Below are 16,089 nucleotides of genomic sequence, written 5' to 3'. Positions count from 1 at the left end.
TATATATATATATATATATATATATATATATATACACACACACACAATACTGTATGTGATGCATATCATTTTTTATAATGCCAGCTCAAAAAATCTTATTTCAAATAAGCACAAATAAAGGCTGCAGTTGTAAACAATCAATCCTCAAACGCAATGCTTTAAATTATGGTGTTTTTCCCTTCCATGTGAGATCACCAGAAAAACATCCCTATCATTTTTCACTCATTTCCCTCTCTCACCACATTAGTACATTACAGTATGAACCACACATATCAAAAAGAAAAAAAATCCCTCTCCTCCAGTAAATAGAGATAGACAGATCCACACGGCAAATGAAGACATTACACACATAGCTGAGAAAAGCGGATTTCCCGTTTCTCTTTTTTTTCAGTGGGATATTGGCAGTGTGGGTTTGATAGAAGCACATGTTGTGGGAAGATAGTGAAGCCACAACAAAGGCCGCCTTGAGTGGAGGCAAGCAGCGGTGGTTCCCTTGGCAGGGCCGGGGCCCTCTTCATCCCTGGCACTGTCGTCATGAGTTAGTCACACCGCAGGAGAGGCCCCCGAACGGCCTGTCTGTGTCTGACTGCCGCAGATGGGCACAATAGGCCTGGCACTGCCACACACCTCTGATCGTACACATGAAAGCCTAATGATCGCGCATCAGCTGCGTTACTCTCCAAATTTTTATTTAAGTCTGTATGATAATATTATTTAATTCTAATTTTAGAGAGAAAAAAATTAAGCATCTTGATGAGAATTTTGCATGCCTATTTATAAAATTAAAATATATTTATTGTACTTTACCTCAGAACAATAAAACAGATTTCCGTATGGAAAAAAATAAAAAAAAGTTACAAAGTTATTAACACTGATATTAAATATAGACATTTTAATGTTCTGTGAAAATGGTGGGCAATTCATGGTTCCCACATTTATGGAAAAATGGAAAGATCAAGATTCCAAGCCTGGAAATAAATCATTTAAATTAGTTATTAAATTATATATTGAATATATATTTTATTATGCACAGCTATCAAATATTTAATCAGCTAGAAATTGCTCTTTGTGACTGCAATCGATGTTAACTATTTATTGATTTTTATTATATAATAATCACAAATAAATTAGTCATATACATTTCTAATAGTTAATAGTATATATATTATTCTCAACTCTAAAATATACTCAACTATTCTAAAGTTTAAGATTTGTACATTTTTTGTTGTTGTTGTTTTCTCAATGTTTTTGAACATTATCAATGTTGAAAACAATAATTTTTCGTGGAAACTGTGAAACGTTGTTTTTCAGGATTTTTTGTTGATAATAAATATCTAATAAACATTTATTTGAAATAGAATTCTTTCTAACATTTTAAATCTCTTCACTATTATTATTATTATTATTATTTTTATTTCTTAATTTACTGAACAGTAGTGTATAATTGCTGTAGAAATTGCACTTTTTAAGTACATTGTATGATAATTAAAAAGTTTTGGAAATTCATTCGTCAAATGTTGCAGGAACCTTGATAAGCATTTAGTACTTTTGAAAGATGTCAGAGTTTACTTATTAAATTGATAAAAATGAATCCTTACAACATTTGCTTCTAATTCCAACCTTATCTGCTAGCAAAAATAATGACATTTTATTAATATTATATTGTTAATAATTAATCCTAAACCCTGTGCGTTTTTTACAGAAGACTACTGTACACACACAGTTATTGAGTTACTCTTCATGACTCCTCGTGTGTGTGTTTCCTGTCTCCTCACAGTGTCGTAAGGCCCATCTGTCTCCTTTCACTCCTCTTTATTCTCACAACAGCCTCTCGTCTTATCAAGGCCTCTGTCTGCAGCGCACCGCACTCATTAGAACCGGCATAAGCACCACTCTTCATTAATCTACGCCCAATCTGTCTGAGTGAAAACAGGCCTTTAAACACCACATCAGTCCTATTGTTCACAGTATTTGTGGCGCTTGGGAAAAAAACTCACTTTATTTATCGAACAACACACAGCGAATGCGAGCGGAGTCGTGCCTGTAAGCTTTGTGTTTGTGAATGAGGAGAGAGCGCTGTGCAGGCCTGACTCACACGACTCCCGTGTGTGTGTGTGTGTGTGTGAGGGGGGTAATACTGTGGGCCAATCCTGGCCGTTTTCCAGAGCTGGCATCTCAGTGGCAGCAGGTGGAGCCCACTGCTTCCAAACCAGCACCAGCACTCCTCCCCCACCCGTCTCACCCTTACTAACACACACACACACACACACACACACACACACACACACACACACACACGGCAGCGCCATGGACGCATTCTCTCAATGCTGATTAAACTCTAAAATGCTGATTCTGAAGTCGTACTGGTCGAAATACGTAGAAAACTGGTTTATTTGAATGATTTATGAATTATTAAAGGAACATTCCAGGTTCAGTGCAAGTTAAGCTCAGTCGACTGCACTTATGGAATGCAGTGTTGTTATTAGCTAAAACGACTAAAAATCAAAAATCATAAAAGTAAATGTGAAATAAAATGATTATATGAAAATGTTCATTTAAAAGCTTAAATGAAAATAAGAAAATTTGACAGCTAACAAAGTTGCAGAACTAAAATGACTAAAACTAAAACTGAATAAAAAATAAAGCTAAGCTAATAAATATTAGTATTAAAAATTTATATTAAAGCTAATAAAAATGGCAAAGTACATTTTTAAAAAAATTTAACACTAAAATTAAAAAAACTGAACATAAAAATAAAAGTTCAAAATGCTAATAAATCGTTTTTAGGCATTTGAGGGACTTGCAATGGAAGTAAATGGGGTCCTTTTTCAAAGCAATTTAAAAGCTTAAATGAAAATAAGAAAATTTGACAGCTAACAAAGTTGCAGAACTAAAATGACTAAAACTAAAACTGAATAAAAAATAAAGCTAAGCTAATAAATATTAGTATTAAAAATTAATATTAAAGCTAATAAAAATGGCAAAGTACATTTTTAAAAAAATTTAACACTAAAATTAAAACGAAAACTGAACATAAAAATAAAAGTTCAAAATGCTAATAAATCGTTTTTAGGCATTTGAGGGACTTGCAATGGAAGTAAATGGGGTCCTTTTTCAAAGCAGGGGTTAAAAGCAGAAATATGAATCTTATTTTATAAAACTACTTTAAGTGCATTAATTCTTCTGTTAAAACATATGTATTGTTTTAGTTGTAAAGCTGTTTAAATCATCGTTTTTACAGTCGTTTTAGGCTTTAAGGTCTTGTCATGGTGACAAAATTGTAAAATTGCCTACTATATCTTTATACAGCAAAGGTATAAGTGATTTGTTTCACTTTAAAATCATCTTAACATGTTTGCATCTTGTGGTTATACTATTGAAACTGAGCATTTTAGCATTTTCATATTCGCCCCATTTACTTCCATTGTAAGTGCCTCACTATAACAGATTTTCGACAAGAAAATCAACACCATACATGAACCCAAAAGGTTAGTAAGTATTTATATTTGATTCTAAAATCATGTAAACACTCGTTGTTTACATCTTGCGTCCGTACTATTGAAACAGTGAGTATTTTAATGCGGTCCCCGTTCATTTCCATTACAGGTGTCTCTGTAACCCATTATAATCAGAAAATCATTTTTGGAGATAATCAACATAATGCATTAACCACTGAACCTGGAATATACCTTTAAAAATACACCATCTCCATTTTATACATGTTTTCCTCCTCCCTTTAAAAGTCACCTGTTGTTTTTCAGACATGCAAACTCTGAGTGTATTAAAGCTTCGGCCTATTTAAAAGCACAATAGAGGTAGAGTAAGGAGATCCTCTGTCGTGTTTCTTGTTGTTTATTCATAAGGCCCGGCTTGGAAAAGCCCCGAAGGCAAGCTGCTGTGGCTCTGGATAATGTTATTACCCTCCGGCTGCCTAAGCAGAACTGTATGCAGCGACTCCACACAATCCCCTCGTCTGCCCCCATCCCACAAAACCCCTGCCCCTCAGTGCCGACACTCCAGGTGTGTGCCGTTTGAGCGTGGGACTCCCGAGCTTGGGTGGTATTTACATTTCGAGCAGGCAGAAGGCCACCTGGATAGAACCGCGTTTATCGTTCCCAAACACACATCTTTAAATCGGCCTCATTTGGCTGAACAAAGAGCGACGTGTGCATGGCACGTCACTGTGTCTTGGTTTAAATAAACGAGGAAAATGTGTCTTAATTTCCAGCTTTTCTTTATTGCAGTGCATGTGATATTTTACAACACTGATGGACAAAGCACTCTTGCCGAACTGAAGGGAGCTCAGCATTACAGCCTCTCAGACTGGATATCAAAGGGGCTTCTGTATAGAAAGATCACCCTCTTGTGGCTTTTAATGGAATGCAGAAAAAAGGTGAATTAGTTACACATCTCCAGTTCACTCTGGACTCCAGGTCATTCAGACTGAAGCCAAACATCATCACCCCTACAGTGGCTTGTCATTACTGAAATATAGGAGTGTATTAGTAAAACAAAATATGTATATTTTGGACACAATCGTTGGAACAGGGTTTGAACAGGGCTTAAACAAAATATTGACCATTTGTATTCTCATATTTAATTGTACAGAATAATACAGTAGTTCTATTACAATTATCTGGAATTATTATTATTGACATTTTTCACCACACAACAATTGAACCTATTTACCGTTTAAAACACACATAAGCAGAGCATTTGCTATCTTAATTTACAGATGCCTTTAAAAATGGAATTATATTTAACAAGTGTGTCTAAAAAAACCAGAATGGCTTATTTTTGTTATATATTTCAATCTGGTTGAAGGTATAAGACGTGTTGTCGTGTCAGTTCAGATCGCAGCCTCTAGGTGGAGTCTCTACCTATATTTGATGGCTGACCGGTTAGAATGAGGAAAGACTTCGGGCTAAATGAATGAATTATGATGAGCATCGAGTCGATTATAAATAATCATTTATATTCTAAATTATATTAATAATTACAATAACAGCTGAATGATAATGAAATCCTTAATTATTTGTATAACACTATTACCATAACACAATGTTTTGGGATTATATGCATGAGGTAATACGTTTATAAATCTTTATTATAATAATAAAACATAAATATTGTTTAATAATGTTATTATTATGTTGTACGATTAGTACTTCTTTTTTACTTCAATTTGAAGGAATATTCTCACATTTGGGTTTAAAAGGCAGCAGCATTACTTTAATCTTATTTTATTTGACATTTGAATGAGTTCTGCTCTACATTGGATGTTTTATATTTTCACTCACCTTTACAAAAACCTTAACTACAAATGATTTGTCTTTCTTTCTCTTTGTATGGCTTTTAATTAGTCACTAGACACGATTAGCTACAGTGAAAGCGGACATTTTTTTCACATCAGAAAAATTGATCTCTTTATGGTTTTCTTTTATTGCTAACACTTTCCTTTTAACTCACTTGCATTGTATGTATGTTTAGGGAGTTGTATTATTTTGTTATCAGTATGATTATGAGCTGGAACTCACCATTTTACAATTAATTTTCAACTGACGTGTCCTGCATAAAGAGAGTGGGTGAATTTGACAAGATCTCCTTTATGCAAAATACAGTTTATGCAAAATACAGTAACTGAAACATGTCAATATTTCGAGTTGCTGCTTTAAATCATTTGCATATAAATCAAGATACGTGCTTTATCATGAGATTATACGTTTTCAAAAACACTATTGACACTCTCCGAATATGTTTTTTTTTAAGAAAAGTTTCTTGACAGTACAGCACTTGCGTAATATTACGAAATCTCGTTTTTTCAAAGTAAAATGGAAATTGTCATTCATGCGAAGTGCTAAAGAAATCCTCTGTAGAATTTGTCACGTTCTCGCAGCTGCTTATTGAAGTGATTTATTTTTAAAAATGCTTGCTTAATTGTTATTTTTATTGGGTCCACTTAAAGTAATAAACAACATTAACCAAATGGATAAGTTGCTTCATTTTTTTTTTTACTTCTTATACAACATTTTTTTAGTCACACTAAGGATAGTTTTTCATTAGATGGCGATCTAACGCTGAGTTTTATACCTTTTTACCCCTGAAGACCATCGAGATGTTCAGTGAAACTTCCGCGCGCACTTTTTTTCCCCTCCCCACACACACACACACACACACACACACACACATTGATAGATTTACACGTGCATACTCGTCTGGCAGCGTTGTGCTTTCGCACCCGCTAAAGCCCGAATGGATTCTCAAATAAAACCTTCCAGATATAGCCTATTCATTTTTTCTCTTCTTCATTCTTTTGCAATAATGAATAATAAAAAAAGTGATTTGTACTCACCACACAAGTCAGGGAGAAACTCCATCCAAGTGGGTTAAGTGCCTTTTGCCACATTTAAAAATGAGCTGAAAATGCACAATAAAACCCAAATTATAGTTTGTTTCGAAGAGTCCAGTCCCCGTAGTTTGCTCCGTTGTCCTATCCACACTGCAGTTTTTGCTTCGTCTTTGCCACTCTGCCTCCAAAAGCCTTGGCACAGTTGCCTTGGCATTCAGTGCCTTCTCATAGAACTTGGCAGAATATACTATAAAGGCGTCTCTAATGTCTCCCACAATTAGACGAGACAAAATGATGTGAATTTTAGATTTTTGTTATAAATGATAATGATTGTCGCTTGATAACATTGGTCTTGCTTCATAAAAGGCCAACAGAAAACAATCCTGAATAAACGGTCGAAGTTTTGCAGCTCATTTCATCGTTAGACAACACACAACAATATATTTCATTTTTAATAACGTTTTTATTTTATACTACCACGATTTGAATTAGGCCTACAGTCTAGAGTCTGAATAGATACATGAATTGTTATATTTAAGCCTAAATCTAGTGTAAGAAAAAGCAGGGTCATTCAGATAACAACGTGCAAGGACATTAATTTGAACTTTTTCAAAGGGAATATGAAGTCATGTGAATTTCTGTTAAAATGTTCTCTAATCTCTTTATTTGTCACTCTAGAAAAATATCTCCTAAACTGCTTTTTTGGTTGTTAGGTAGTTTTGAGTTGAGGCAGTTCACCTGACCCTTCTGGTGAAGGTGAACAGTTGGTAGGCCTATAGGCGCTGTTCAGCCGATCAGTGCTGAAATCAGTGCGTAAATGTACATTAAATGACGTACAGTGATTGCAAATATCTAAATATCTCTGACTGGAGTTTTGAAGTCAGGCACTTTTAGGCCCGAGTGGGCATTTTTTAGAAGCTCCACAAATCAATTAATATCCGGTGTTTATTAATATACATTTAATTTCGACTTTCCAAAAAGCACTGCAAAGTAAAAATTTGAATAATCGATCCAATTCTCGTCAATTTTCTATAGGCCGCTTTTAAGTTTTGTAAAGGCTGCATAATTAAATACAGGCGCCGATCTGTCGGCACGCAGTTCACGTGTAAAAATGAACGATGCCACGCGACTCCCGTTTCAAGTCTTGACAGGCGAGACGTCGAAACCCGTTCCCGTTAAGTTCCCGTTCAAATGAATACGTTTGCGGAGTTAAACAAGCGCGAGCTGCAGAATCGATTGCAACTTTAGTGCTCCAGACCAAGTCCAAGTTGCACACCTAGGTACCTGTCAAATATACAGAAGTGGAAAAGAACGTTTTTGTGTTTTTTGAGAACGGCACATGCTTCTTCCCCCCTTTGCTTTTCGCTTTAGCCTACTACAAAAACTAGTGTGTGTGTATGTTTATGAAGGATCATTTCTAATAAATGGGTGCAACAACAACAAATTTCTTTCAATATTTGAAATATTCTATCAAAGATGATAGCCTATTTAAGTTCTAATAAATTTGATTTTGCCATCTCAAGTTAAATTTCAGACCGATCAGTGCTGAAATCAGTGCGTAAATGTACATTAAATGACGTACAGTGATTGCAAATATCTAAATATCTCTGACTGGAGTTTTGAAGTCAGTCCTCAGCACTTTTAGGCCCGAGTGGGCATTTTTTAGAAGCTCCACAAATCAATTAATATCCGGTGTTTATTAATATACATTTAATTTCGACTTTCCAAAAAGCACTGCAAAGTAAAAATTTGAATAATCGATCCAATTCTCGTCAATTTTCTATAGGCCGCTTTTAAGTTTTGTAAAGGCTGCATAATTAAATACAGGCGCCGATCTGTCGGCACGCAGTTCACGTGTAAAAATGAACGATGCCACGCGACTCCCGTTTCAAGTCTTGACAGGCGAGACGTCGAAACCCGTTCCCGTTAAGTTCCCGTTCAAATGAATACGTTTGCGGAGTTAAACAAGCGCGAGCTGCAGAATCGATTGCAACTTTAGTGCTCCAGACCAAGTCCAAGTTGCACACCTAGGTACCTGTCAAATATACAGAAGTGGAAAAGAACGTTTTTGTGTTTTTTGAGAACGGCACATGCTTCTTCCCCCCTTTGCTTTTCGCTTTAGCCTACTACAAAAACTAGTGTGTGTGTATGTTTATGAAGGATCATTTCTAATAAATGGGTGCAACAACAACAAATTTCTTTCAATATTTGAAATATTCTATCAAAGATGATAGCCTATTTAAGTTCTAATAAATTTGATTTTGCCATCTCAAGTTAAATTTCAGAAAAATAGATCATATATGGGCTATTGAGGTAGCCTAAGTGACAAGGTTGACAGGAGCCTAGTTCATTTAGCTATTAGACGATATAGATATTTGGAAACAACAAATACAAAAGAATTGCTTTTATTTCCATTCATCTGTGATCAGCAAAATGTGTCGGTTTTATAGGCTGCTACATCATAATGTTTGAGACAACGCATTTTCCCGTCAGGCTGTCAAAACAAAACGGAAGTCTGATATCATGAAGATAAGCGCTCTCTCTATTCCGTGTGTTTACCGACAAGCCGGCTGTCTGAAGGAGTTCGTCTCGCGGCGTGCAGGAGTGGCTGCAGTCACACGCGCGTGAAACTTGCCCAATAGCGGCGTCGTGAGTTTTGAACTGCACTGTTTTGTCCAATCACAGAGTAGCTCTTGAAAACACCGGAGGGGACGGACGTGCACCTGCAGCAAGTTAGTGTGACTGCGAGTTGTGAGCATAATTAATATCCAGTTTCCTATCTTTTCTATCATACAGTGGTTTGTTAATCATCACCTATCTTAGATTTAACAAAACTCACCTTGGTGTTTGTTTACGGGTTGATGCTCACACACATTTTGATGCACATCAAATGCTTGACTTTATGGGATATAGTGTTTATTTTTGTCTCCAACAGACTAATATTCCATTTAGAATATCATCCTGTCTTTCTGGAAAGCACTTTTGTGTGTGTGCTGAAATGAAGCCTGCACGTTGCCGTTTTCTAGGGGGCGCCCGATTGACTTACAGGCGAGAGTAGTTGGTTAATAATAAAACGCTGTTGAGTGCCAACCAAACTAATTACATGAGCTAGGTTTGCTTATTAATGGTGTTTGCACGTTCGGCACACGTGATTAGAAACATAACATTGCATTTGGCTGTCGCTTTCCTATCCATCAGTGTCCATTTCTTACTTTTTAATAATTGAAGTTATTCAAATGGATTTAGCTGTTTTTTTTTTGTTTTTTTTTTAAACATTCACAATTTCATTCTGTGTGGTCTGTTGCATCGGCTCTTTGTAATATCAAAATCTGTGTTTGCACGTTCGGCACACGTGATTAGAAACATAACATTGCATTTGGCTGTCGCTTTCCTATCCATCAGTGTCCATTTCTTACTTTTTAATCACTGAAGTTATTCAGATGGATTTAGCTGTTTTTTGTTTTTTTTTAAACATTCACAATTTCATTCTGTGTGGTCTGTTGCATCGGCTCTTTGTAATATCAAAATCTCAGATATAAATATTAATATGCATATGCAATATGAAATGAAAGATGATACTGAAAACATTGGTGCTTATAACTGGCCGTTTCCAAAGATTCTGAAACAATGTTCAACACACGAGGAAAGAAATGCTGCATGTGAAGAACAAAAATAAGCATTCGTTTATTTATTGCTCTTGTAGCAACGAAAAGAACGCTTTTCTAGAGTTATAAACGATTTATCGCGCGATCATTCGTAACGCAACGGTTTTTTTTAGCTAATGACGTCCGATGCCGCTAAATGTTTGCAGTCTGCTTATTTTTAGTGAATCATAAACATTGCGCGAGCAGTATAGTGCGATTACCAAAATGAATGACACTCTTTTTTAGTGAATTTTAAACGTAAAACGCAAAAAAGTGTAGTCCGATTCTCACACGAATGACTCTTTTGAGTCGATTCTTTTAGTGAATCAACTGCACACAGCCTGACCATGCTTGTTCTGTTCCCCGACGATTGGCTCTTTTGAACCGGTTCATTAAATCATTAGAAATAAGTATGGATTTCGCGTACAAACTAAAGTTAAATGAAGCGAGTATTGTGTAATGTTGCACTTAAGGCTTTTGAGACTTAAATCTTCTGATTGGTTTTTCAAATGACAACGTGTAGCCTATTTAAGCATACGCAGCATTTTTTTTATAATCAGTGTTTTATTTATTAATTTTTTTATTAAATGTTACATTTGATTTAGTATTTGAAATTATGCATATAGAATCAGTTGCCCTTATGCTGCCTCTAAACATTCATGTGCAAACGCACCTTTAGCAAGAACTGCATTAAAATGATTGCTGATTTGTAAAATCTGAAATTATTTGATCATTTGGCAACACACCACTGAGGGTAGTGAATGCGATACGAGTGTCTTATTTTTCCAGCCGTTTATTTCTCAAAAGTACCCTTTTATTTATTTGTTTATAAGACATCAACTGCACGCTAAAGATGTAAGTTAAATTCATCATCATACTTTCTGCGTTACAATAGGCTACTTGGTGTACACGAAGTGCAGCGGCATTGGGAGTGCGCATTTCTCTTGTCCCGCATGTGTATGGCTCTCGTGCCGATATTGAGGGCGCTGTGCTGATGGAAGAGCCCAAGAGTTTGAACGGCAAAAGTGAACGGGAGCTTCGTCTCAGCGGACTCGAATCGTGCGCTTGCTTCACTTTTTTCCCCTCTGCCTCTCTCTCTCTCTCCCTCGAAACTAACCGCGACACAAGTGGCAGCTTTTGCAACAGGGGGTTTTAAGGATATTACAATCTTGCTAAGCTTGCCGAGCCCTCCTCGCTGCTCGTAAATCCGCCTCAGTTTTGCTTCGCACCGCCACATGCCTCACGGCGGATGCAAGCGCGCGGCGCGGCGCTATAAGAGACAGCGACGAATGAACCAAGCGCGAGTTTGATAACGCATCCGGACGACTTTTTCTATCCTTTTTTTCTATTCAAATGACCGCAAGATGAAATAATCGCTCCTCTCGGCGCTTCATCACCACACTTTCATTCACTCATGGCTCTGTGAAATCTCCGTGTACTTCCAGCCATCCGTCGTCGGGACTTTTCTCTAAGGCTGCACTTGATGATAATGCCGAAAGTTTGGATATACGGCTTTAGCAGTACAGTACAGTAGATGTGTGTAACTCGAGGCGGGGTTAAAGTTCAGCTCTATGGAGCGCTGAAGCGTCGCGCGCACTTCGCAGAGTTGGAAATGTGAAAGCAAGAAGCAAGGCTTTATTTTCCCTCTCTCCCTTCTTCTCTGTCTCTCTTTTTTTCTCTCTTTCTTTTCATACACACATATACATACACACCCCATACAATCACACACGCACGCACGCACACACACACAACATATACATCGCCAGTTCAAGAGTTAAAACCGACGGATATGTATTCTCCGCTATGCCTAACTCAGGTAAGTGACATTTTCGTCTATTATTAACTCTGTTTGTTGCGTTTGAGCGGTGTCTTTGGCCGGGACAGCACGGATAGGGACTAACCTTTGCTTAAGACAAGTAACTTAGTGTGCACTAAGGCATTTCTGCTCTGACAGAGCCAACTGAACTACCACATGGCGGATGGCGCCCACCTTACGCACAAATATGTTTCTTGTGCACATTTATGAACAGCTGAATTTTATTCTAGCCGCTTTTTGCATGGGGACGGACGTTGATTTTTAGCAAGTTGAGCGCTGTGCATGAAAGAAAACGTTACAGTGAGCTCGCAGAGTCAGCGTTATGCACATTTGATCTGTAAAATAAAGTTCTTTAACAATTCAGCAAAGTAAGCTCTTCTTATTAGGTTGCTTTATGGTTATTTGGAGATTCAAAAGTTCTTGACGTTGTTGCATTTGTAGGTTTTTCTCAGCACTCTGGGTTTCTTAAAGCACCAGAACTCGAGAAATACTAAATAAAAACTCTGCATGACTTTAAAAGCTTCTGCTATGACACCAAGCTGTTTTTGAGTTTAAAACCTCAAATTAACGTCTGCACCTTTAAACACATTTTTGAGATCAGAATATTTATGTGCGTTTTGTTATTAAGTATCAATACAGCTATGCCGTTTTCTGTGTTAACATTCGTTTGAACCAGCTGCCGGCAAAAAAAAAAGCTTTTCTGCTGCTTATGAGACTTTTTCTTCAAGGCAGCAGAAACTCTGATTTAGTCTTTTGCAAGCTTCACTGTCTATATTTCTGATATTTAGCAGCAGTTCTAAATATTGATAAGTTGAATATAAGTTTTTTTTTTAGTTAAGACATTTGGTGCTGTCATGCTTGATAACTTACTTTATAATGTGCTGTTTTATATATATATATATATATATATGCACAGTGCTGTTTGTTTGTTGCTTATCGTACTTTAGTAATTAGCACAGAATAAAACTAAAGTTGGCCAGCAATTGAAAGAGGTTTAAAAAACATTCATTGTGTGAATCATGGTGGCAGGTGAAGTGAGGTGACAGTTCTGGAAAAGCTGTAGCGTTATACTGCAGTCTTGACGTGATTTTAAACTGTTTGGTTAAGTGCATTTTATTGAATGCACAAAACAAAGGAGAAGGCCTCAGTATTGTGTTGCATATAGGGACGTTCTTTTGACTGTGTTAGTTACAGTCTGTTTGGAGATACTGGAAAGGATTCATGCGAAAACCAGACAAATTATGTGTAATGTGTGGAGAAAGACTAAGCTGAGAAGATCTCAAACTTTGAGGTTGTCTTTATATCGAATTGATAATGTAAGACTTGGATATGTTCGCAAAAGTTCTTTTATAACTATTTATTTCTAATAAATCCATGCAAAACTGTGGGGAAGCTTTTCATAATTTATCAGTCACAGTAAATGTAATACAATATCACTAGCTTGAAACCTCACATAAGAACTTAGATATAGCTCATATATTTCATTTACTTGAGTACCAATATTTGTTGCTAAAAACAGTACTTATTAAAAATAAATGATACTCAGAATTTTGAGCAATAATGCACTCGGTGATAAACAGCTTACAGTCTTACAAAAAAAATGAAAGCACTGTGTCCTTTCTTTTGAATATAATTTGACAGTAATATTATTAAATGTCTAAAAATCTTAGTTGCATTGATGATAATTGAGACGGGCAATTGATTTCCTCTCTTTTGCGGTGTTAAGTCAGTATGAGGTCTATTTTCTCTCTCTCTGTGTGTGCGTGTGTGTGTGTGTGTGTGTGTGTCATTTTTAAGGACTCATGTAGTCTTCTGAGTGCCAAAAATCACATCTGTATACTGCTTTCATTTTATAGTAAAATCCTTAAAATCCAAATAACACATTTTCAACACTTTTACGTATTTTAGTTTATGCATAAATATACATTGGCCTTTTGTTGTATTAACGTCATATTAGGTGAACTGTGTATTCACATTGTCGGTTTTTCGTAATAGTTTTGCATGTGTTAAAACTCTCTTGTCTCTTTTGGCCACGAGGCACTATTGTTCCCTGCTGAGGCCTTCCTATAGGACAGCGAGGTTCAGCTTGAAACACTTTAGGAGTCTGGAAAAACCTGACATGCTAACCAGACCCTATATTGACACTCAGGCACGCTCCAAAAAGTGAAGAGCTGTTTGTTCTGCCGCTACGAGCATGTAGAATTCGGTTTTCATGAATTGCTAGAATTAAAACAAAAGAAGAAAACAAGCTTTCTGGATGCTCTCATAATTATAATTTGCATGTTAAATTACGCTCCGTTGTGTATCATCCACAAAATAATTCTAGCAGTCGGTTGTTTTATTTAAAAACATCGCTAGAGAACTGCAAAAAGTTAACATCATGTTTTTACAGTAGAGCGCTCGATTCTCGTCTGGAGATTTTCCATATTGATTTTTTTCCCCAAGCAATTTTACAAGAAGTCTGAGCGTAGACAAGTCTGCAACAGATCCTTAAAAAAAAGAAAATAAAAAGCATATAATATACATGAATAAAAACACAACAATAGATGATATCAGTAATCGAGGAACAATATTTCACAGATTTTGGATTAAGTTACTTGGAGAGTCAGTGAAGGAAGATTTAAATGCAGGATGAAACAATACAGTTTTTATGCCTCGGAGGCAAGGGAGTTTGATTCTTGAACAAGACAGGAAGGAAACAATATGATTAAACATATACGTTCTCACAGGAGACACACACACACACACGTTGTGCCATACTCTATAATAATGATATGTGATTATGCAAATCCTCAATTTCCTGTGGTGTAACAAAAGAGATATGACAATATGTATCCATATGAAGTCTGCTGTTGAATCTACAGCTATAATTAATATGACGTGTAGTAATCTTACACCAACACTACATTTATTTCAATCTGCAGCTTAATAAACCTCCATAATTATTAAAATATTTTTGTTTGTTTTTTTGTAATAAATATTTATTTATTTTTGCTCAGTGGCATATTGTGATTATTTCTAATTACGAAACAAACATTATCAGCAGTGCTTGAAATTGGCCTGAGAAATTCATTTAATTAACATTCCTAAATTACGCCGAATTAATTGTTAAATTTCTAAAGGCACTAGTCCGAGGCCCAGCGCGTTATATTCATATCTGTGCTTATTCAAATGAAATCTGCACTCAGCACATAGTGCACTTTGCTTGCTTGCTGGCAGCCCTCTCATGCTCTCGCACGCTCGGTTTTGGGACACGATGCAGGGCTATTGCTGTTTGTGGAAATGTTATTCTAGTGATTGGCAGTCTGCCATTATTCTCTCTATGTAATAAAAACCCTAAGTTATTTTCTGTGTAAAATCCCAAATTATTTCATATTAGAAACCGCACGTTATTTATTTGCCCAGTTATTAGTGTGTATTGTTTTTTTAAGGCATTAAAGAAATGGACATGCAGGCTTACAAATACAGAAAAGCATGCATTGGATATTTACTATTTTAATAACCAAGCACATGTACAGTATTAAAAATGCTTCTAGTTTGTATAATAAAAAAATCCTTTATTAACAGTTACTGCATTTTGCAGCTTTCCTAAATAATTGCATTTCACGTTATATACAAGAATATTCTGCAAATATTAAAATATATTTCCTATTGTAGATTTTTTTTTTTAAATCACTGCATGAGTATATCCACTGAAAGAATGAGTTTTGCCATGTACAAAAAGATGTTTTAATGCCACGTCCAATATTTCACTGATCTTTTTGTTTAAAAATTTATTTTCTGCCAGGTTGTGCACCAGCGGCAGGTGAAGAGATCCCAAAACCCGGCACAATCTGCCCCGCACATACTCCTGTCTGAAAACAACACACTCCTCACTGATAGAGAATGAAGTAGCTCCGTTTTTTTGGAATCGTGTGTGCATTTTTATGGAGAACAGATAAAAATAGCCACTCCAATTTTCCTAGTCGGTTGTTGCTTTTTCTCGGCCCTGGCAGACCCCTACAGACCAACATTCTTGCCAGAGAGCCAAGATATGTCCTAGACGAGCTTCACACACACACACACACACACACTGCCCTGCTCGGTTCACAGACACATTCAGTTGAGGGCCGTTTTTCAAATAATCAAATGGGATTTTATGTAGACGTACATGTTTCCCTTTCATGGTGTTTGATGTGAAAAATCTTTCTTTTATTAGAAAGATTATTTATCTTTCTCGTTATTTTTTAACTTTAGCTTGGATTTTTTGAAGAATTACAGTTAGTAATTAGTAACTTTGT

At 36.2% G+C, this 16,089-nt stretch overlaps 1 protein-coding gene across 6 annotated transcripts in view; it reads left to right on the top strand.

The window, feature by feature from the left end:
- Window positions 1-16,089, top strand: part of LOC107599440 (nuclear factor 1 A-type-like) — a 157,919-nt gene that overhangs the window by 18,978 nt on the left and 122,852 nt on the right. For 2 of the 6 annotated variants that reach the window (XM_016291026.1, XM_016291023.1), the window contains exon 1: window positions 10,928-11,809. The exons of the other annotated variants lie outside the window; for them this stretch is intronic. In XM_016291026.1, coding sequence (XP_016146512.1) covers window positions 11,783-11,809 — 27 coding nt within the window. In that variant the 5' untranslated portion in view covers window positions 10,928-11,782. Of the gene's footprint in view, window positions 1-10,927; window positions 11,810-16,089 lie in introns of those variants that run through there. 6 annotated transcript variants of the gene reach the window in all.

The sequence above is a fragment of the Sinocyclocheilus grahami genome, unplaced genomic scaffold (genome assembly GCF_001515645.1).
Source record: "Sinocyclocheilus grahami isolate Dianchi unplaced genomic scaffold, SAMN03320097.WGS_v1.1 scaffold267.1, whole genome shotgun sequence".
In the NCBI taxonomy this organism is placed as follows: Eukaryota; Metazoa; Chordata; class Actinopteri; order Cypriniformes; family Cyprinidae; genus Sinocyclocheilus; species Sinocyclocheilus grahami.
This window is presented reverse-complemented; position numbering and strand designations above follow the sequence as displayed.